Source organism: Emys orbicularis, chromosome 3 (genome assembly GCF_028017835.1).
Source record: "Emys orbicularis isolate rEmyOrb1 chromosome 3, rEmyOrb1.hap1, whole genome shotgun sequence".
Taxonomy (NCBI): Eukaryota; Metazoa; Chordata; order Testudines; family Emydidae; genus Emys; species Emys orbicularis.
Genome location: NC_088685.1, coordinates 48,602,654 through 48,627,507, shown reverse-complemented (window position 1 = coordinate 48,627,507; position 24,854 = coordinate 48,602,654). Strand labels below are relative to the sequence as shown.

General features: G+C 42.1%; 1 protein-coding gene across 1 annotated transcript in view; it reads right to left on the bottom strand.

The window, feature by feature from the left end:
* MLIP (muscular LMNA interacting protein) overlaps window positions 1–24,854 on the bottom strand; it is a 160,889-nt gene that overhangs the window by 7,560 nt on the left and 128,475 nt on the right. The window contains exon 13 of the mRNA XM_065402009.1: window positions 17,594–17,782. Coding sequence (XP_065258081.1) covers window positions 17,594–17,782 — 189 coding nt within the window. The remainder of the gene's footprint in view (window positions 1–17,593; window positions 17,783–24,854) is intronic.

The window sequence follows — 24,854 nt, the reverse complement described above, 5'->3', positions numbered from 1 at the left end:
AATAAGCCTGATCAAATGAACATGCTGCCCTGTTTTTCCTACACTTTCCAGGTCCTCCTCGTCGTTCTAAATGAACAGTGGGGGCTCGGGGAGTGATTTCTCTGGAAAGATAAGAAACCCAGCTTTCCCTTGCTGGACAATTTATCACTGGACATTCTGACCTCTGACTCATGTAAGACTGTGACCTATATCTGTTAGCTCTGATGTTGGAGTGCAAGTGAATAGGCTCCATATTTCTTGTTAATAGATGTAGTCTTATTAGAGTCACCATATAGTTCTGTCCTTGGCATACCTGCATCCCCATGTCCACATGGCTGGCAGTAAGACTCTCTCTTTTACAGTGATTTAGACAGATTATTCTCATGTCTGCAGGAGAAGACGGGGGAGCAGGGAGGAGGTAATCACTCCTCTAATTTCTGTCCTTGTTTGCTTTGCTGACTATAAAATTCTCCGTTGTCTTTAACTAGGTTAATTTAATTAGGTTACTACAATGATGACCTTGGAATTTCCTAGGTTTGCACAGCAATCTTGTAAACAAGATGGGTTTTTTGCCTATTTCTAAGGATGACAGAAGAGCAAAATGGAAAATAAGTACTATTTATGACTGCAAACTATTCTGACAATTACAGAATGCACAGTCACATAAGTTCAAAGGGAAAAAATGCCAAAAAGACTTCATATAGCCTTGACTGAGGCTCAGAATAGAGAAGATTATAAAATAGCTTAATTAGACCTTTGCTCACTTAGTGTCATGGAATAATCAACAGGCTAGGCTTGCCTTAAAAAGGTCCGTTTATCATGATTGCACTGTAATTCACAGCTGCCACTGAACTAATACAAAGCTGTCTAAAGTCTTAGCAGTATGTGGCCGTTTCATAAACCAAAGGCATGTCTACACAGTGCATACCAGATGGGTGTAAATTCTAGAGTGCATTAACTGGTCCATGTGGACCCTGCTAGTGTGCACTAAAAGTCCCCTAGTGCACATTAATGTAGTTCTCTTTAAAACAGTACTACATTAAACATGCTTTAGGGAACTTTTACTGCACACCAGCAGGGTCCAAATGGGGCAGTTAGTGCACAACACACTAGTGCACACTAGAATTTATTTCCCCTGAGGCAGACTAATGCACCATGTAGACAAGCCCTAATTCACTGTCTAGAAGGGTGCTGTAACCTTTGCTAATTGAAACAGAGGTTTATGACTTCCCACAACCAATGGGAGATGATGTACTTAAAAAATAAGAATGTTGCAACTATAGCAACAGAAATCACATGCACACTATTCTTTTAAAATACTTCATTAAATCTTTAATCCATTTTGAAAATTAAATTAGATTTTCTAGGCACTTATGAAATGCAGAGTTATTCCTTCTTTATGAGAAGGATAAAGAATGGCCTTACTAATCTTTTGTTAGTTCAAAGACAGGGAAAAGTTTATAATAGCATATAAAATGTTTTTCTGTATTGACTGGCATTTGTCTAAAACTATTTTATAGATACCTACCTTTTCCTAGTATAAACTGGTAAAGGATACAAGAACGGCATGAATTATAAAATACGCACAGCAACAGTGTGAAGACTATTTCTAATTAGAGGGAGACCAAAAAATCAAGTGGAAACAGAAGTTGTATAATTATGACAGATGTTGACTCTCTGAAATTGCATGTTATATAAATTAATTTAAAATATTCATTCAGTTAATCACCCAGTTCTTTGGCCATCATGTCTCTGCAAAAGTAAGTGTAATACGTAAATGATGATCATCATATATATATTGTGCCTTTTAGCCGACACACACTACAAAGCGTATCAATGATTTGTAATCTATTGTATAGACTGCTGCTGCTTTGCACTTATTAGCAGTTCTTTATCCATAAAACTCAAAACCCTCTACAAAGGTAGGTAAGAATTGTCTCCCCATTTTTACAGATGGGGTAACTGAGGCCTAGAGGAGTTAAGAGTGAGACTCTGACAGGGACTTTTACATGAGCACACAGAAGTGTGTAAGGGATGTCTCTTCCTTGCATGCCCAATGCAAGGGTCTGTAGGAGTTGCACTCCTTGGGTTAGGAATGAGGTGGGCCTTGACTCCATCTGGCACACAGCAACATGGGATAAGTACACAAGGTGTGGGACATATAGTGCACCACATAAAGAGTTAGGGCCTGTTTCCCCTGTGCACCAAGAAACTCCAGGAGGAATGATTCTGCTGTGAGCAATGCGTGAGGCTTCATACCAGTTCTAGTGCAAGACTTTTCTTAATACACACTCTGAGGATTGTAGAGCTGCTATCTATTAATCTATGAATAATAGGTAACAATGGTATGAATACTGTAAGTGATTTGGTCAGCGAAGTGAGGCTGCTATATAACTATGGAGAGGTATTAGAATTTCCTCTATGAATGTGTTGATCTAGCTTAATAGGGGACTGTGAGGGGAGCAAACAGGAAAGCCACACAACAGTTCTAGATAAGTAGCCCCAAGCGTGTACTTGCAGGACAAGAGTGCAAGCTGTTAACTTCAAGGATCCTGTCTCCAATGGGTTGCAAACCTTGTTTTGCTAGGTTGGGAGGCAAGCGATCAAAAGAAGATTAAAAAGTTAAAAACCTTTCTGTTGGGTAAAAGGGGATCACTTGTCAGGAGCTGTCTAGGGACACGGGCTGCAGAGAGAGTCTAAAGAAATGGGGCCTTGCCACATCTAGGAATGGTAAGATGTAGGGAAAAGCTAGGTATGTGTACAGTCTGCTTGATTTTTTTAAGAAACATTTTCTCTGAAATACTTTTGTTTGAAATAAATGATACTTTTCTTTCATTGCTCTCAGAGGGAACAGAATTGCAGGGTATGGACATAAATTAGACCTACTGAGGTAAATCACAATTGATACACATGGCACTGTTACCCAAGGCCTGTCTGAGAGTGGGAGAATTGCCTGATTCCATTCCAAGAGACAGATGATGGCTCGAGACCTGAGATCTAGCGGGGGTGCACCCAGTGAGATCAAGAGGGCCTGGGGGTGCAGCTAGCCTGGTAACTGTGACAGATACAAGCGAGTCTATATTGACATTGACCAACATACACAAAGAGACAGTGGCATAGTCTGGACTATAATCTAAATCTCCTGACTCCCAGGCCTGTGCTCTATCTGCTAGATCACAAACGCTCCTGGGACCTCAAATGCCTTGAAATTTTAGAAAGGGAGTGAGGGATAGATTCAAGTCAGCAGAGCTGAATTTTCTTTCGTATTCTTGGTTCTAGAATGATAGGGCTAGTTTTCCAGTTCAGGTTCTAATGCAGCCCAAAACTTTAATCAAATCTGAACCATAACCACAATCCTGACTGGGCCTCATTCCTGAACACCACATCTGAGCCTAAGTTTAATCAGGATCCATATCTGACCATCACCTTCTGCACCTATTATTTACAATAAGATCTCACTTCACTCCCCACTGAAATGGAGCCTCACCAGCTAACAGCACAGAGAGAAGGTCAGTAGTTACAAAATAACACAGTGCTTTCCATTTACAGCATATAGGTCTTCTCATCAGAGGAACTCAAAGCGCTTTCCAAATTTTTTTTTAAAAATTAATTAAGCCTCAGAACCCCCCTTGTGAGGTAGGGAATTAATCTTCTTCTCCTTAAAATCAGGCTACAATTACATACTTGGAATTTGGCCAGGACTAGTTGTATTTTATGAGCTTTTTAATTGTAGTTGAAAGTAGAGATAATTAAGACCACATTTCAGAGTCCAAATTACATCAATACTACTAATAAACTAAAGTGAATTTTAATTGTACCCATTTGTTCCTTGAAATGTGAAGTTTCCAAAGGTGTCTCAGGTTTCTCTGCTGTTGTCCTTTTCTTAGAACCCCTGAAGATTTATTTATACTCCAAATAATAGTGGGGAATTCTTTGGAAGCTTCTACATTCAATAGGCCAAAGATGCAAAGTTTATATATGCACCTAAAGCTAAGCTTCCCTAGAGCTCATGGTTGTTTGTTCTGGGGCTTTGGCTCAGTTCAGTTTCGATAGAGAGAGCATCTATGACAGGGGTCGGCAACCTTTCAGAAGTGGTGTGCCGAGTCTTCATTTATTCACTCTAATTTAAGGTTCTGCGTGCCAGTAATACATTTTAACGTTTTTAGAAGGTCTCTTTCTATAAGTCTATAATATATAAATAAACTATTGTTGTATGTAAAGTAAATAAGGTTTTAAAAATGTTTAAGAAGCTTCATTTAAAATTAAATTAAAATGCAGAGCCCCCCGAACCGGTGGCCAGGACCCGGGCAGTGTGAGTGCCACTGAAAATCAGCTTGCGTGCCGCCTTTGCCACGCGTGTCATAGGTTGCCTACCCCTGCTCTATGATGTTCTGAAACATCCTGTGTTTTTCCAGAGTTTGGGAGTGTTTGAATCTGTGGGGTTGATTCAGGCCCATCTTTTCAACAAAGAAAAATCAAAGTATCATATTTGTTTCCTTTGTAGCTCTCTTGCCCACCAAAGTTTGCTTGATTGTCCTCATTCAAGGCATTTATTTCTATTTTCCTGCTCAACGGCTTTATAATCAGCAAAATAATTCCTGTGGTCACTTCCAATTTTTCTTTGTCTGACTAAGGAAAATATTGTCCTGTGCTGGAGTTCCAAACTACAGAACCATTTCTACTAGAGACTGGGTTTTGTTTCCCATTTTCTATACATACTTTAGCTTCCAGGGTTTAATGGAAATAGAATTGGAGACACATCACATTGTCTGAAGAATTAAAATTGAGGAACAAAAGCAGGTATTAGGACAGGTGTAGTGTTTGTGTTTGTTTTTCTTTTGGCTTTCCTCCTTGAACCAAGTGCTCAGATATCACATGATAATCAGGGTATAAATAAATAAATAAATAAATAAATAAATAAATAAATGTGATATTAAAGGCACCACAGCAAACTATCCCTATGCGAAGTAAAGATAGAAAAGAATAGTAAAAGGCCAATATGGCTCCACCCAGAACTCTTTAATGACCTGAAAATTAAAAAGGAATCCTACAAACAATTAAAACATGGACAAATTGCTAAGGAGGAATACAAAAGAATAGCACAAGTATGTAAGAACAAAATCAGAAAGGCTAAAAGCACATGAGTTATACCTAGAAAGGGATATAAAAGGCAATAAGAAGAGGTTCTGTAAGTATATTAGGAGCAAAATAAAGATGAAGGAAAGTGTAGATCCTCTACTTAGTGAGAAAGCATTGCTAATAATGGATGACATCAAGAAGGCTGAGGTGTTCAATGCCTATTTTACTTCAGTCTTCACTAAAAAAAATTAATTGTGAACAAATACTTTACACAATTAAAATTAAGGGGGAAGGAGTGCAACCCCAAATAGGGAAAGAAAAGGTTAAAGATTATTTAGATGTATTCAAGTCTGCAGGGCCTGATGAAATTCACCCTAAGGTATTTAAGGAACTAACTCAAGCAATCTCAGAACTGTTAAGGATTATCTCTGAGAACTCAGAGGATGGGTGAGGTCCCAGAGGACTGGAGGAGGGTAAACAGAGTGCCCATCTTTAAAAAGGGGAACAAATTGGAAATGGAGACTTATAGACCAGTCAGCCTAACTTCAATACCTGGAAAGATACTGGAACAAATCATTAAACAATCAATTTGCGAGCACCTAGAGAATAATAGGATTATAAAATAGAGCCAACATGAATCTCTCAAGAACAAATAATGCTAAACCAATCTAAATTCCTTCTTTTACAGGATTACTGACCTAGTGGATGGGGGGAGCTGTAGATATGATATATCTTGATTTTAGTAAGGCTTTTGACACAGTCCCACATGACAGTCTCATAAATAATGTTAAGAGTTGTTATCAAGAGGACAGTGATCTATTGTTTTCCATGTCCACTGACGATAGGACAAAAAGTAATGTGACCTTAATCTGCAGCAAGGGAGATTTAGGTTGGATATTAGGAAAAACTTTCTAACTATAAGGCTAGTTAAGCACCGGGATAGGCTTTCAAGGGAGGTTGTAGAAAAAGTGGGAATGAACATAGACTTGCAGGGGGCTGGACTAGATGACTTCTCAAGCCATACATTTTCTATGATTCTAAGGTTAGCTCGTAGGCCTTGGCTACACTTGCAGATGTACAGCACTGTGAGTTAAACCTGACTTCGTGCAGCTGAGTAGGGAAAGCGCTGCAGTCTGTCCACATTGACAGCTGCCCAACGCACTGTCGTGGCCACATTTGCGGCAATTGCAGCGCTATTGGGAGCGGTGCATTATGGGCAGCTATACCACAGAGCACCTTTTCCCATTCTGGCACCGTGGGTTGTGGGAAGGGGGCGTGGGTGTGGGGGATTCTGGGTCCTGTCCCAATGCCCCGTGATGCATCGCTTCGCATCCCAGAAATCCCTTTGTTTCCGTCCACCTTTGGCGCCATCTTTCAACGGTTTCTGTGCAGCGCAATCTGTCTGCAGGAAATGGAGTCCGAACTGCTGAGGCGTATGCTGACGAGTCTTGACAGCACGTCACGTTTGGCTGTCGAACTATTCCTTAAGATCCAAAGTGACAGTGAGAGTGAGGGTGAGGAGTCCGATGATGCTATCGAGCCGTATAACGCGTACGACACGAAATTGCTTGTGGCATTCACGGACATGCTCAGCACCGTGGAACGCCGCTTTTGGGCTCGGGAAACAAGCACTGAGTGGTGGGATCACATCGTCATGGAAGTCTGGGATGACGAGCAGTGGCTGCAGAACTTTCAGATGAGAAAAGCCACTTTCATGGGACTGTGTGAGGAGCTCGCCCCCACCCTGCGGCGCAAGGACACGAGATTGAGAGCTGCCCTGCCAGTGGAGAAGCGGGTGGCTATTGCAATCTGGAAGCTGGCAACTCCAGACAGCTACCGGTCAGTCGCAAACCAGTTTGGAGTGGGAAAGTCGACCGTTGGAATCGTGTTGATGCAACTTTGCAAGGCCATTAATCGCACCCTACTCAGAAGAACCGTGACTCTGGGTAACATGCAGGAAATAGTGGATGGCTTTGCACAAATGGGGTTCCCTAACTGTGGAGGGGCGATAGATGGGATGCACATTCCTATTTTGGCACCATCCCTAGGATCCGAGTACGTTAATTGGAAGGGGTATTTCTCCATGGTTCTCCAGGCACTTGTGGATCACCGTGGGCGTTTCATTGACATTAACACAGGCTGGCCCGGAAAGGTGCATGACGCACACATCTTTCGGAACACTTGGCTGTTCAGGAAGATGCAGGCCGAGACTTTTTTCCCAGAGCGGCAGATCACGGTAGGGGAAGTTGAAATGCCTATTGTGATCCTTGGAGATCCCGCTTACCCGTTAATGCCGTGGCTCATGAAACCCTACACAGGGAGCCTTGACAGCAGCAAGGAACGGTTCAATTACAGGCTGAGCCAGTGCCGAATGACTGTGGAGTGTGCCTTTGGCCGTTTAAAGGGCCGTTGGCGATCTCTGTATGGGAAGCTGGACTTGGCCGAAAACAGCATCCCCGCGGTTATATCCGTGTGCTGTGCCCTCCATAATATTTGTGAAGGGAAGGGTGAAAGTTTCACTCAGGCATGGACCTCCGAGTTTCAACACCTGGAGGCTGAATTTGCACAGCCAGCGAGCAGGGCTATTACAGGGGCCCAGCGCGGGGCTGCAAGGATTAGGGATGCCTTGAGGGAGCAATTTGAGGCTGAAAACCAGCAGTGATATCTGGTGCCCTGCACGGGAGTGAAGTGCTGTAGTTCCAATCTTTAGGAATCAGTGTTTGCTAAGCAGACAAGCAGACTTGCAGTGCCTGTTTATTTCCTGGGCTAAGGAGTCTTTTACTTTATGCAATAATAAAGAATGTTTTCAAAGCCAAAGAATCCATTTATTGAAAAGAAACAAGGGGGTGAAGTGGGGAACAGTACAATCACAGATTCGCGTATGTCCTGTCTAGTGTGCTGTGCAGTGAGTGCTGCACTTCAGAACAGCTATACTGCATGGTGATGGGGGTTGAGTGCAGAGGGTAAGGGTCGTGGTTTTCAGGGCTGAGTGGTGAAGATACTGGTGTTGGAGGCAATGGGTGGCGTGAAGAACACGGAAGTTGGGGAAAGTGGGTTGGAGGTGACAGTGGGGCACAACGGAAAGAGTTTTGGGACAAGGGCTGTGGGGGGGTGGCGTTTGCGGTACTGCTCCTCTTTCTGCATGGCTACCAGCTCCTGGATAGCGTCTGCTTGGCGCTCCAGGATGCTTATGAGCCTATCAGTGCTTTGCTGCCGGTGCGCGGTGCGCTGCCGCCGGTGCGCTGCGTTTTCCTGGCGGATCCTGCTTTCTCTCTCCCTCCAGTCCTGTGCTTTCTCATTCTCTTTAATAGATTGCCGCATCACTTCTTGCAGCATGTCTTCTTTGCTTTTTCGCGGTCTCTTCCTGAGTCTTTGCAGTATCTGAGTAGGCGATAAGAGGGACGGCTGAGGTCTCAAGGTTGATGCAGCTGTATAGGCAAAATGCAACATTTAACAGAGGCAGCATTGTTTATACCAGACAGAGTAATGATTCCCCCCGCACTTAAGGAGTAGAAAACACACAGGGTCTACACAATAGCATAATTTTCCCATCCGAAACAGAGCACACATATCCCACGGGAGCCTCAAAATGGTGAGTAAGGGGGACTGATTGTTTCAGGGCTGCACTGTCCTCTGGGTTTCTGTGCCTTGGGGAGAGCCAACAGCTTCAGGGGGCACCTACACTGAACACTGTCCCAACATTTTCCACAGGAGTTCGTCCTGGACGATATCTCGCTGCTGAGGGTGACCTGGGAAGCAAGGGGAGGGTCTTCTACTGCAATGCGGCTTCCGCCCTGGCCCATATGCAGCTTGCCTGTGTGCAGCAATGGTTCCCCCGCCCCTCACGGCACAGTGGCGTGGACACGTTAGCCTGGCCAGGACCACGGTGGCTCTCCCGATAAACCTGCACAAGTGCATTGCACACGTTCTGGATGAGACATTCGAGGAGATTACCGAGGCCGATTACCACAATGTGATAAACCACATCAATGCACTATTCTGCATCTAGGCATGCATGCCTAACCCTCCTCTCCCAAAGAGCCCGCACCGAAAAAATTCCTTCCCGAAAAAAAAAACCGCTTACCGGGAACCTGCTCTTCTGTTTGTCCTCCACCAAGTACCGGCCGCTGCGACTGGCTACCTTCCTCCTGGCTCGAGAAGAGCTCCTGGCTGCATGGCTCCAGGGATTCCAGGGTGTCTCCATCCGGCCCACCACCATCACTCTCGTTTTCCTCCTCCTCCTCCTCCCCCCCCCCACTGGCTCTGAAGTGTCCATGGTGGTGCTCGGAGTGGAGGTGGGGTTAACCCCAAGTATCGCATCCAGCTCTTTGTAGAATCAGCAGGTCGCGGGGGGAGCACCCGAGCGGCCGTTTGCGTCGCGGGCTTTGTGGTAGGCACTCCGCAGCTCCTTCACTTTAATCCTGCACTGCAGGGTGTCCCGGTCATGGCCCCTTTCCATCATGTCCTTTGATACCTTCCCAAAGGTATCGTAATTCCCACGGCTGGAGCACAGCTGGGACTGTACAGCTTCCTCCCCCCAAACACTGATGAGGTCCAGCAACTCGCCATTGCTCCATGCTGGGGCTCGCTTGGCGCGTGGAGGCATGGTCACCTAGAAAGATTAGCTGATAGCACTCCACACCACGCCGGGCTGAGCAAACAGGAAGGGGATTTTTAAAATTCCCGGGGAATGAAAAGGGTGGGTCACATGGTTGGTTACCTGAGGCCAGGGCAGTAGAGTTTGAACTGATGACCAGAGTGGCTAGAACAGGCATTGTGGGATACTGCCGAATAATTCTGGAGGCCATTCACAGCGCATTGGGCAGCCACACTGGCGCCGCAGCACTGCAGCGGCAGCGCAATACTCGCTATTCCTCTCGGAGAGGTGGAATACATGCAGCGCTGCAAATGCCTTGCCAGTGTGGACGGGGAGTGAGTTACAGTGCTGGGGGAGCCTTTACAGCGCTGTAACTCGCAAGTGTAGCCAAGGCCGTAGACTAAAAGCAAATTATCAGTTGGAATCATATTTCCTGTTATCTCTGGTGCTGTTAAATATGAATGGTTTTGCTTCCTGGAATGGGATTGTTATGGCAGAAGATGTTAATGGGCACCATCATATGGGACATTAATCTAGAGATAATCTCTGATCTCATTAAGGTTGATAGGTGTGCTAACTACTCATGCCAAATGAAAGGAGAGATTTAACTCCCAGTATGCAGTGCTAACTGGAAACAATAGGAAATCACAGAGCCTTTTCACAAAGCCTGTGATTTTAGGGAGTTCCCTGGGACTGACTGAAAACACAAGGGCTAGGAGATGGATTGTTTACCACTGTGTGTGTATGTATGCATGAGAGGCAATAAACGGGGGAAGCATTCATGAATGTGGCCCTGGGAAGCAGAGAGACAGCTTCTTTTGGGCACAGAACTCACTGGACAGGTAAGGTTGGATTTCTAAGCAAGGAAACTGCCTGCTGTTTGTTTGCCCACAAATTCCAAGCAGTGCCAGAGAGAAACGCACACAGGAGATACCATAATAGTAAGCTTTAACATCCTCTACATGTAGAGGAGACTTCACTAACAATTTTCCCAGCTTTATCTCTATCGTAGGGCTGGTCTATACTGCTAAGTTTTTTCACCATAAGGCAGCTTTTGGCAATGAAACAGCAGAGGTGTACACACTGCAAAGCCACTTTTTGCAACAAACTCCTCAGTTGCAGCGCTGTAAAAAAACCACCTCAACGAGAGTCATAAGGCTTTTTGTGCTAAGGTTTTATCGCCGTAGTGCTAGTGTAGACACCATGCTTGATTTTAGCACTGTTATTGGCCTCCGGAAGGTGTCCCACAATGCCCATCCTGACCACTCTGGTCAGCAGTTTCAACTCTGCTGCTCTGCTGCCAGGTAAACAACCTTCCACCCCTCCCCCTTTAAAGCCCTGGGAATTTTGAAATTCTCCTTCCTGTTTGCTCGGCGTGAACAGCTCATATTGCATCCTCCCTTCCAGGTGACCATGGAGGCTCCACGCAGCAAACAATCTCCTGCTTGGACCACTGCGAAGCTAATGGATCTGATGAGTGTTTGGAAAGAGGAGGCTGTGCAGTCCCAGCTGCCCTCTAGCCATAGGAATTTCTATACCTACGGCCAGATCGCGTGTACCTTGCATGACAAGGGATATGAGTGGGACACGCTGCAGTGCAGAGCAAAGGTGAAGGAGCTGAGGAATACGTACCAGAAGGCAAGGGAGGCAAACCATCGCTTCAGTGCTACTTCCCAGACCTGCTGGTTTTATAAGGAGTTGGAGACTATCCTAGGCTCTTATCCAAGAGCAAAATCAGCAGCCAGGTGTTCTGCCTCGGCAGTCCACCCCTGAGTAAATTTTTCGCCCTTCCCTTCACAAATATTATGCTGCGTGCAACACGCGGTTATAACCATGGGAACATTTTTCTTATTAAAGTCTAACCTGCCATACAGGCATTGCCAGCGTGCCTTTAACCAGCCAAACACACATTCAATGGTCATTCTGCCCCTACTCAGCCTGTTGTTGAACTGCTCCTTACTGCTATCCCTTTCTGCAAAGCTATCCACAATTGTTGAACTGCTCCTTACTGCTCATCCATGTATGGCTTCATGAGCCATGGCATTAAGGGGTACACTGGGTCTCTCAGGATCACTATGGGCATTTTGACTTCCCCTATGGTGATCCTCTGGTCTGGAAAGAAAGTCCCTGCTTGTAGCTTTCTGTACAGGACAGTGTCCTAAAGATATTGGCATCATGCACTTTTCTGGACCACCCTGCACTGATGTCAGTGAAATGCCCATGGTGATCCATAAGTGCCTGCAAAATCATGGAGAAGTACCCCTTCCGATTGATGTACTCCATTGCAAGGTAGTCCAGTGCCAGATTGGAATATGCTTGCCATCTATCACCCCACTGCAGTTAGGGAAATCCATTTCTGCAAAGCCTTCCACAATTTCACGCACGCTGCCAAGAGTCATGGTCTTTCGCAGCAGGATGTGATCAATGGCCTTGCACACTTGCGTTAACATAGCCCCAAGAGTCGACTTCCCCACTCCAAACTGGTTCGCAACCGACCGGTAGCAGTCTGGAGTCGCCAGCTTCCACACTGTGATTGCCACATGCTTCTCCACTAAAAGGGTAGCTCTTATTTGGGTGACCTTGCGCTGCAGGGCTGGGATGAGTTCAGCACACAGTTCCAGGAAGGTGGCTTTCTGCATCTGAAAGTTCTGTAGCCACTGCTCATCATCCCAGACCTGCATAATTATGTGATCCCACCACTCTGTGCTAGTTTCCCAAGCCCAAAAGTGACGTTCCACTGTGTTCAGCTGTTTTGTGAATGCCAAAAGCAATTTAATGTTGCTGCTTTCCATGTCAGACCCTGCGTCAGGCAACTGTGACTGCGGTTGCCTTTATAACTTCAAGATTAACTCCACTGCTATTCACGATATGCTAGTGATAGCTAGCAGAGCAGTGGAAATCAGCATGGGATCCATTCCTGCAGATAGATGTGGCGAGGCAAGCAGAAAACAAGGGATGTTGAAAAATACCATGAACTGAAGACAAAAGCACATGGAATGCTGGGACAGAAAGCAGTGCATCATGGGGCACTGAGCCCAGACCCATGATGCGCCACAATCCCCTGCACCTTCACACAAGACCTAGCGGCAGAAGGGGGAGAGCTGCACTGTGGGATGGCTACCCACAGTGCACTGTTCTCATTGCCGATGCAAGTGCCACAAGTGTGAATACGCTATGCCGCCAGTGGAAGACAATATGAACAAACAACAGTGATTTTCTTTAAACGCTTTTTTATCAGCAACCAAACTCTCGGTGAAAAAACTCTGCCAGTATAGACATAGACTTAGTTTCTTTGTTACCTCCAAAGTAATTTTGCTGGATTATAGAAAAAATAATATTGATAAAAATACATGCCTACCAGAGTCCAGAAGTTAAAATTCAACATTTAAATATCAACGTTCAAAAGAGAGAAACTCTCACCTAGGACAACAAGTAACTTGTGTGATGTCAGGAAAAAAAAGAAATACTTTTCCATGGCAACCTTGAAATGCAGTTTCCATTCATAGCAAAGATGACGTTAGCAAATAGGATGTCAATTCCTGTTATGATGCCGTGAATCAGAATTTAAGCTGTAGTGGGTAAACACTGCTGAGTTCATTACATTATCACAGTGGTGCAGTGTGAAAAACACTTAAAGATTCCTTTAAATAGTCTCCATACAAACTAAGGTCTCAATCCTGCAATTAGTTATGCCAGACAGATCCCTGTGTCCATGCAGACACTCAATGACTTTGAAGGGGCTCTAGTCAGGTCCAGGGTGTGTGAAGCAAGTTGCAGGATTGAAGTCTCACACATGCCATCTGACTATAATCAAAGCAGAGAAAATTCACAGTCTGAAGGTTTGTATTATATGTTGACCCTGCAACCTTCACTCACATAAATAATATCTGTGTAAAGGCTGTTTGTCTGAAAAGGGTTTGTAGGATTGGGGCAAACCCTTTTTCAAATTCTCTACATGTCTTTGAAGAGCAACATTATCCCAAATCAAATGTTGGGATTTTGCTAGTAAAGATATTAATTGAAAGGGAGATTTTCACAGGTACAAATGGGAGTTAAGTGCCCAAATCACATGGACAAAAATTCAAAAGAGAATTTGAGAGTCAGTGAGAGTTTGCCACCTATGTCTCGTTTGTGCCTGTGAAAATCTCCCCTGCCACACGCACACTCCAATTGATATTTCATCGTTTTCTCCACCAATATTTAATCCAATATTGTCTCCATATGAATAGGAGCAGAATGAGTCTGTTGACAGAACTACTAATGGAATCCCCCTTTTAACCTGGGACCTGGAAAGTAGTGGATTGACTCATGTATAATATATCAGGAGTAGAAACAATTTTAGAGGATGTAAAATCACAGTGGAACCCAAGGGAGGATCTACAGGAGGAGGGTTTTCACTTACAGAAGAAGGATCAGCAGCAAAATGCTGATCTGGTAGCATCTCTCCTTGGCTTCTTGATTCACCAGTTACTTTGCATAGCAGAGGATTACCTCTCTTGTATTAAAAAAGGGGTGTCACCCCAGACTGAATAAAGGCAATCTAATGTCCTAGGCTCACCAGGACATACGGCCACCGATGACTCTACTCCAACAGCCTTCTCTAGAGGAGCAGCAGAATGGGCCCCCTTTTCCCTTCCAGAAGCAATAGAGCAGATGTTCCACTGCCACCCAGAGGCCTGGGTGACTGTAGGGGATTCTCCATTACTTGGTCTAGTAACTGGATTGCATCTGCTTATATGGGTGGGCTGAGCCAGCTCACTATTCTTCTCCAGCCATGCACAGAGTCCTCTCTTGGGTGGCGGGGACCCCCAGAGCAGGGAGCAAGGACAGCTCACGCCGCCTCTCAGAGCTGTTTCAGGCTCTGACCAGGCATCACTGCATTGGTTACACTCTGGTCACACATATGACCTTTTTCCCCCACAATCACAAGGACCAGAAACGTGGTGGGGGGTTTTAAATGAAAGCTGAAATTCTGATGTAATCACATGACTCCTGGATTTGGAGACCTGATATCACTTAGGAGGGAAAGAAGAAGAAAAGAGAAGGAGACATTACAAGTAGGAATAGCAATAATCTTATCTTAACTTGTGGTCTTTTAAGATCCAGGAGCAGTGATAAGAGCAACAATGCTGGAGGGCACAGAGTCCAGCTAGATCAGAATCAATTTATCTAATGGGGTAAACCTGTTTTTATTTAGGACTAGCTGCACAGGGATAGAATATCAGGGTTGGAAGGAACCTCAGGAGGTCATCTAGTCTAACCCCCTGCTCAAAGCAGGACCAATCCCCAGACAGATTTTTGCCCCAGATCCCTAAATAGCTCACTCAAGGATTGAACTCACAACCCTGGGTTTAGGAGGCCAATGCTCAAACCACTAAGCTATCCCTTCCTCCGGTTCTCTGGTCTTTCAATTCTCAGCAACACTCCTCCACGCTCCAGTCCTCTCTCCTTCCTTGCTCCACCCTGTCTGCCTGAAGCAGGTTTTTTTTTATTAGGTTCCTGACAGGGCCTTATTTGGCTACAGATGCTCCAATTAACCTGTAGTAACCTTTCCTAGTCTATAGGGAACAATGCCTTTATTAGCCTAGGGCTTATATATCTCCCCTCTTCTACTGCCCCCTGAACCTGCTGTATCACAATATTAATAAGGATTCTGAGTTGATTACCTAAGTCTCTGGAACATCCCTCTTTCTTTTCAAGCACAGGGTGTCTTACACTCTCTAGAAATGCCTTTGCTGTTGATAAGTGGTGGCAAATTCCCACTTTAGAACAAAAGATTCATTCTTCTGCTATGTCCGTATCATAGAATCATAGTATCATAGAAGATTAGGGTTGGAAGAGACCTCAGCAGGGCCGGCTCCAGGGTTTTTGCCGCCCCAAGCAGCGGGGGCAAAAAAAAAAAAAGAAGCCGTGATCGCAATCGGTGACACTTCGGCGGCAGCTCCACTGCGCTACTTTCTTCTTCGGCGGCAGGTCCTTCCCTCCGACAGGGACCGAGGGACCCACCGCCGAATTGCCGCCTAAGAGCCGGATGTGCCGCCCCTTCCCCTTGGCCGCCCCAAGCACCTGCTTACTGCGCTGGTGCCTGGAGCCGGCCCTGGACCTCAGGAGGTCATCTAGTCCAACCCCCTGCTCAAAGCAGGACCAACCCCAACTAAATCATCCCAGCCAGGGCTTTGTCAAGCTGGGCCTTAAAAACCTTCAAGATTTTTTAAGGAGATTCCACCACCTCCTTAAGTAACCCATTCCAGTGCTTCACCACCCTCCTAGTGAAATAGTTTTTCCTAATATCCAACCTAGACCTCCCCCATTGCAACTTGAGACCATTGCTCCTTGTTCTGCCATCTGCCAACACTGAGAACAGCCTAGCTTTATCCTCTTTGGAACCCCCTTTCAGGTAGTTGAAGGCTGCTATCAAATCCCCCCTCACTCTTCTCTTCTGCAGACTAAATAAGCCCAGTTCCCTCAGCCTCTCCTCATAAGTCATGTGCCCCAGCCCCCTAATCATTTTCGTTGCCCTCCGCTGGACTCTTTCCAATTTGTCCACATCCTTTCTGTAGTGGGGGCCCAAAACTGAATGCAATACTCCAGATGTGGCCTCACCAGTGCCGAATAGAGGTGAATAATCACTTCCCTCGATCTGCTGGCAATGCTCCTACTAATGCAGCTCAATATGTCGTTAGCTTTCTTGGCAACAAGGGTACACTGTTGACTCATATCCAGCTTCTCATCCACTGTAATCCCAGGTCCTTTTCTGCAGAACTGCTGCTTAGCTAGTCGGTCCCCAGCCGGTAGCAGTGCATGGGATTCTTCTGTCCTAAGTGCAGGACTATGCACTTGACCTTGTTGAACCTCATCAAATTTCTTTTGGCCCAATCCTCCAAAATCCTTTTGGCTGTGTGAACTGGTCATTAAAATTGTCCCCTTATGAAGCAGCAAAATTGAAAATATCTCACTGTAAATTACTGAGTAAGTAAAAATGTCTGGAAAGTTTAGCAAAATGTAGATTAGCACATTTTCATAAAGCCTGTATAAATCTAACTAAGTGAACAAACAATCACCAATAATCTTTATGGGAATCTCAAGATTTTAGTTTCCCCTGAAGAAGAAACTGTGATACAGCATAAAGAAACAGCCCCCACATGCTCTTTTAATCAAATCACTTTTAAAGAAATGCAGACTGTATGTCTCAGGGCAAGGATAGGATTAACTTTCATGTCATATTGGGTTAAGCCTTTTGGCCAGATTTTGTCTAATTCCTTCAAGGTAAATGAGAAAGTGAGAGGGAGTAAGAAGCTTCAGTTTAGATATTCAGAGGTATTTAGACACTTAACTGCCATTGATTTCAATGAGGGTTAAGCACCTAAATACCTTTGAGGACCTGGGACTTTCTTTCCACATAAATGCCCCCAAACAGTAGCTGGGCACAATCGTAAGTGCCAATGCAGCAAACACTTACACATCTAGTTAGCTTTAAATTCATTGGCTTTAATGGGACTCCTCGATTAAGGAAAGTTAAGCACCAGTAAATGTTTATAAGGTCATAGTCCCTGAGTGCAAGGATAGTGTGAGCCTTGCTCCTACAGCAGAACTCGGGATGGAGAGGGGAAGTCAGGATCTCCCACCACACACTCATGAAGGTTGGCAAAATAAGTTCTTGTGGGGGATGGAAGGGAGGGGGAGTGGAGCACAAGTTCTGCATTGTGAAAGGGTGATGATACAGCCATTATTTCCTGAAGCTCCAGGAGATATTATGTCTGTCTGTGGCACAACGTCTCCCAGAGCATCTCCTGGGCAGCTCACCTGTCCCAACATAGTGGTGTGGTCTAAAGCCACAGCTGAACTCCATCCACTTGTAAAATTTATTTTCCAGTCCAGCAGAAAAATGCTGAATTACATCAGACTTGACACAAGACAATAGCAGCACCGAAGGCTCACCTTATTATACAAAGCGTTGTGACTGTAAGGCCTATAAGAACTGTCATGAACATCGCATAAGATGGAAGACAAATGACTGAAGGGCCCGGGGGTTAGACAGTCAGCATGGCAGATAGACTGTGGATGTAATGGGGACTTAGTTGCGGGGATCAATTTAGTCGGATACAGAGGATGGAGGGGAGTGTTGTCCTAGAGAGAAGAAAAGCATATAAAGAGTTTGATTAGTGGACAAAAAAAGAAGCCTTGTGCAGAAAAGCAAATTGTCTTCTTGGTTACTCCACTGCAACTCCACTGATGTTAATATGATTGCATCAGTGTAACCAAGGGGGGAGTTTGGGCCAGAATACAAAGCCTAAATAGTCTGGAGACTTTTTGAGGTGGGATGCCTTGGTAGCAGAAGTGCTCAGAAAACAAACAATATTTGACAAATACTGTGATGTTTTTATTTCTAAATGTGACTGATTTATTATACAAGAGAAAAGTTAGAGTTAACCAAATTTATATTAGGTAATATAATAAATTTAAAACATACACAAAAACTTTCCATCCATTTTATTCTGAATGTTTAGTAATTACATTAGGGAAGGTACATGCATATGAAACTTCCCTTCTCAATGCTTTCAGCTTTTTAGAGTAATCAATAAGACAGAAAATGGATTTTACAAGCTCTTTGCAGCTGACACATTTAAGATCACTTAAAATGATTCTCCAAACATTTTTAATAAAGGTTAGAGATGGATGCAGGGGGCCTATGCTTTTCTGGCAAAATCTCAATCATGTTTTGCCACTGCTTCGATAAATCCAAATCTCTTCAGCTTCTCTCCTCCACTTCCAGTCTAGTTAATGAGCTGGGAGTTCGATTTGGCCACCAAAGCCCTCCCATTTATAGTGCCTGGAGATGCCATATAATAGGATTCTTTGTAATTGTAGCAATCAGCTCCAGGGTGAGAGAATATACTATTCACATACATAATATAAGGCCATGGATATACTGAGTATAGAAAACAAGTGGCTGTTGAACCCAATAGAAAAAAAACCCAGTCAGAAAGGTAGAAGGAAATAGACACCTGACAAATATCAGTGTTCACCAACACTGCATGCTGCTGTTCTTCAGAATAATCCCTATTCCATCAGTGACACAAAGTTTGGACAAAGTTCCTTTTGGCTTTGTTTCAAATTAAGTTTTATTCCTCTCTGGTTCAGCATGGTTACAAATGGGTTTACTTTTAAAGATAAAGAATAGGACTGCTCTTATTCTTAATACTCTTACTTATAAAGAGCTGTAAATGCTCGCAGTTCTCTAGGACCCCATTATTAATTGTTGTTGGTACATTATATTTTCAAAAGAAAAACCATCAGAATTCAATCCTCCAGTGGAGCCTATGGTGAAGCCAGCATGTTAGGAGTTGTACAAAAATTATATTATTCATTCAAATTTTCAACCTAATTTAAAATAATTTATTTTTATTTTATGGTGTTTTATTTTATGGTTTTCAATGGGGGATGTGTTATTATGAGATCATGTTCCATTTCATAGCTTCTGTATGGAAGAAAAGAAAACTGCTCTATCCTGTTTTCATTCTAAATAGGGCTGTCGAGCGATTAAAAAAATTAATCGCATGATTAAAAAAATTGCAATTAATCGTGCTGTCAAACAATAATAGAATACCGTTTATTTAAATTTTTGGATGTTTTCTACATTTTCAAATATATTGATTTCAATTACAACACAGAATACAAAGTGTACACTGCTCACTTTATATATTTTTTACAAATGTTTGCACTGTAAAAATGATAAAATAAATAGTATTTTTCAATTCCCCCATTACAACTGTAGTACAATCTCTTTATCATGAAAGTTGAACTTACAAACGTAGAATTATGTACAAAAATAACTGCATTCAAACACAAAACAATGTCAAACTTTAGACCCTACAAGTCCCCTCAGTCCTACTTCTTGTACAGCCAATCGCTCAGATAAACAAGTGTATTCACATTTGCAGGAGATAATGCTGCCCACTTCTTGTTTACAATGTCACCTGAAAGTCAGAACAGGCATTCACATGGCACTGCTATAGCCAGTGTTGCAAGATATTTACATGCCAGGTGTGCTAAAGATTCATATGTCCCTTCATGCTTCAACCACCATTCCAGAGGACGTATCCATGCTGATGACAGGTTCTGCTCGATAATGATCCAAAGCAGTACGGACCGACGCATGTTCATTTTCATCATCTGAGTCAGATGCCACCAGCAGATGGTTAGTTTTCTTTTTTGGTGGTTCGAGTTCTATAGTTTCCACATCAGGGTGTTGGTCTTTTTAGAGTTCTGAAAGCATGGTCCACACCTCATCCTTCTCAGATTTTGGAAGGCACTTCAGATTCTTAAACCTTGGGTCGAGTGCTGTATCTTTAGAAATTTCACATTGGTAACTTCTTTGCGTTTTGTCAAATCTGCAGTGAAAGTGTTCTTAAAATGAACAACATGTGCTAGCTCATAATTCAAGACAGATATAACATGAAATATATGGCAGAATGCAGGTAAAACACAGCAGGAGACATACAATTCTCCCCAAAGGAGTTCAGTAACAAATTTAATTGGAAGCATGTCCTCTGGAATGGTGTCCAAAGCATAAAGGAGTATACAGATGTTTAGCATATCTGGCACATAAATACCTTGCAATACTGGCTACAAAAGTGCCATGAAAACACCCGTTCTCACTTGCAGGTGACATTGTATATAAGGAGGCAGCATTATCGCCCATAAATGTAAACAAACTTGTTTGTCTTAGCAATTGGCTGAACAAGAAGTAGGACTCAGTGAACTTGTAGGCTCTACAGTTTTACATTGTTTTGTTTTGGAGTGCAGTTATGTAACAACAAAAAAATCTACATTTGTAAGTTGCACTTTCATGATAAAGAGAATGTACTACAGTCATTATATGAGGTGAATTGAAAAATACTATTTCTTTTATCATTTTTACAGTGCAAACATTTGTAATAAAAAATAATATAAAGGAAGCACTGTGCACTTTGCATTCTGTGCTGTAACTGAAATCAATATATTTGAAAATGTAGAAAAACATCCACAAATATGTAATACATTTCAATTGGTATTCTATTGTTTAACAGTGTGATTAAAGCTGCGATTAATTGTGATTATTTTTTTTAATCACGATTAATTTTGAATTAATCACATGAGTTAACTACGATTAATCGACAGCCCTAATTCTAAATCATGCAAGTGTATAATACATATCCACAGATGAAAAAAATACAGGGAGTCCTTGAACAGCTGCATAAGACATGGTGTTAACCAACTCGTTATGCCCATAAAGGTCTTAGCATCCACAAGACACAAAATCTATCATTTTGATACTTTCATGAAAATTGAGTCTGTCAGTCATTCATTAGCATTTATAAATAATGCACACTCTCCACTAGCAAATATATCCTTTAAAGCATCCTTGCAGAATCATCATTAAAATGTACCAGCCAAAGAACAAAGTCTATTCCCATGATGAGGAAAATGCTAAAAATTATGGTATTCTATTGAACCATCAAAAACTTACTCATCCATTTAATGGACATATAGAATTCTTAAATGCTTAAAGGCTCAGAAAATGTAGGCACTGAACCTCAATGTTTCCATAATTAACCAGCCCCATAAAAATATTAATATATATCTTTATTGCTGAAAATATAACTGTGTTTTCAGAAGGGAAAGGTAACTTCATGGTACATTAATTGATTAAATAGGTAAATGATGATAGTAACTTCAGTGAATGGTCACTGCTAAAAGCTACACTTCTCTTCTGAAAAACAGCAAATCAGTATGTAATTACAAGAAAAAGCCAAAATAAAATCAATGTTTTCCCTGAATATATACATTTTATTGGCACATGGGCATATAGGCAGGACCAAAACATTGATAAAAAGAGCTCCACCTATTTGTATAATTCTACATCTTTTCCAGGGGAATTTTAACAAATTAAGGAACTCCATTTAATTTAGCCTCAAAAAATGATCAGCACACCATTTCAACATTGCCAAAATGCAAGTTCATTCAAAGCACAACAAAATATTATTTTCCTACTTTACATAATAAGATCCTACAAATGAAGACATTCGGGTAAAGGTAGAAGATGAATAATGCAAAAACACATATGTGAAGAACTGCATGAAAAATGCTGAACTTAAAAGCAAATTTTAATATTTTTGTTGTAAGGACAAAGATATTTTCCATATGGAGCAGTTTTGCCTGTCCCATTATAAGTGAAAAACTACTCTCTGCCATGCAAATTATGAGATCCACACAGGAAGTGGTGGAGCTGAAGATCACCAAATACAGCTGGCTGCATCACTAGGTCTCAAACTGAATGTCACCCACATGATCACCAGGGCTCATTGTCAAACGGGGAGGCGTGACAGGAAAGGGAAGGAGGTAGTGCAGATTTCTAAGAAAAATCAGAAGAGAAGAGTAAATACAGTTGACTATTTAGAACATCACCTACTCTATCTGCTCTTAAGTTCTATCATGTCAAGGAATTCCTCTCTCTGTCTCATGTATGTGAAGGAGAATGTTAGCAACATGACTTGGAAAGGGAAATGTGGGGAGACTGTGATATTGTAAGGACAGGGAAGGAATACAAAAAGAGAAAGAACAGAATGATGAACCTTTTAAAAAAGGAAGTTAAAGATTTCCAAAGCCCCAATTTCCGTGGAAAAGGGGGAAAGATGGAGACAATAAAAAAAAATCTTTGTTTTCAATTACATCAGACATAATGTTGCAGGATTCTGTCTGTCTCATCTAAGAAATTCTATAGTGAGTCAAAGATTTGAGCAAGCAAAAATGATCATCAACATCACTGTGTAAAAAGCTATTTAACTATTGTGACAGCAAGTAAAAAAGTGAAATGAATCAAAGGCTCCACTGGTAAGGACATTAAGAGAAGTACCATGCATGAAAAAATGTGAGATCATATTTTAGCAGCCATGGGGAAATAAAAAGGTGAGATGGTCAAGTTTTACAGCTAGATGAGCTGCTTACATCAAAGAGTAATCCAGTGAATCTGTACAAGTAGCAGTGGTTGAATATTAAAAATAAAATCTCAAATATTTTATTGAATAAATGTACTAAGTTCAGTTCACTACGTTTCAGGGGTGAAACTTATTCATATGTATTCAGCCAACTCTGGATTTTCAAGAAAATATCTGTAAATCCCCCCAAAATTACAAATTTTGGCTCAAGTGACTATTTGTCTGAAAATTCATACTGGATAAGAGGTGTTCTCCTGATTCATTCAGGAACTCCAGTAGAGATATGTCAGTTGACACCAGGTGAGGATCGGGTACTTATTCACTATACTATGACATCCCTGAATTATGCTTCCTTTACACATACCACCACCAACCCCCTCCCCATTTCAGGTGATAAACACTTCACAATTAAAGATCCCTATAAAATTACAAGTCTTTTACAGTAGACTTATGGTATTCCATATGTCACGATTAACATGTTCATTTTATCACCCATTAAAATAAACTTAAATTTACTTTTATATAGAGAAAGCAGAATTTAACATTCATCATGAAATATAGCCTTTTCCTTCTGGCGAATTCAGTAGGCTATTTGTTAGAAGAGAACTTTGATAATTGGGTTTTGCTTTAGTTTTATTTTGGTTTTTGTCAAACAACCATATTTCTATACAGTTTTGTTAGTTTCCCCAAACTTTTGTAATATTACTGCAAACATATATTACTTAGTGAACTGCAAAACACTGCACACAGATATAGTTTGGTTTCTGTGATGTAGGATCAGAGAATCCTAAACGTCTCTCTAAAATTCTGTTTATTATTTTTTAAAAACAACTAAAAATTTCCCAACTTAGTGATATAACAGAGATGCATTAATGATATTGAACGACTCTACATCGGGCAAAATAACTTTTGGAACCAGATTCAGCCAGCCATCACATAAATTGATGACTCAGAAGGCCTACAAATATATTCTATATAAAGGGTAGGATTTTCAAATATGCTAAGCATTAGCCTAACTTTGCTCCTATTGAAGGCAACAGTAAAACTCCTATTGAAAGTTAGGTGAAAGCTGAAAGCTTATGAACATTTGACTGATGTAGCTTAAATCTGGGTAACTGTTAATAATTTTGTAAATAAAACAAAAATTCAATAAAAATTATTCTATATTTTAAACGTACTTATTTTCATTTAAGATATGCCTATACACAACAGCAAGCATATGTACACACTAGGGCTTTCGATTAATTGCAGTTAACTCACGCGATTAACTAAAAAAAATTAATCAATCACAATTAAATCGCAGTTTTAAATCACATTTTTTAAATAGAATACCAATTGAAATTTATTAAATAAAAAGGAGTCATATAAAAAATGGAAACTAGGACAGATTACAAAGGATGAATATAAGCAAACAACACAGGAATGCAGGGGCAAGATTAGAAAGGCAAAGGCACAAAATGAGCTCAAACTAGCTAAAGGAATAAAGGGAAACAAGAAGACTTTTTATCAATACATTAGAAGCAAGAGGAAGACCAAAGACAGGGTAGGCCCACTGCTCAGTGAAGAGGGAGAAACAGTAACAGGAAACTTGGAAATGGCAGAGATGCTTAATGACTTCTTTGTTTCGGTCTTCACCGAGAAGTCTGAAGGAATGCCTAACATAGTGACTGCTAATGGGAAGGGGGTAGGTTTAGCAGATAAAATAAAAAAAGAACAAGTTAAAAATCACTTAGAAAAGTTAGATGCCTGCAAGTCACCAGGGCCTGATGAAATGCATCCTAGAATACTCAAGGAGCTAATAGAGGAGGTATCTGAGCCTCTAGCTATTATCTTTGGAAAATCATGGGAGATGGGAGAGATTCCAGAAGACTGGAAAAGGGCAAATATAGTGCCATCTATAAAAAGGGAAATAAAAACAACCCAGGAAACTACAGACCAGTTAGTTTAACTTTTGTGCCAGGGAAGATAATGGAGCAAGTAATTAAGGAAATCATCTGCAAACACGTGGTAAGGTGATAGGGAATAGCCAGCATGGATTTGCAAAGAACAAATCGTGTCAAACCAATCTGATAGCTTTCTTTGATAGGATAACAAGTCTTGTGGATAAGGGAGAAGCTGTGGATGTGGTATACCTAGACTTTAGTAAGGCATTTGATACGGTCTCGCATGATATTCTTATCGATAAACTAGGCAAATGCAATTTAGATGGGGCTACTATAAGG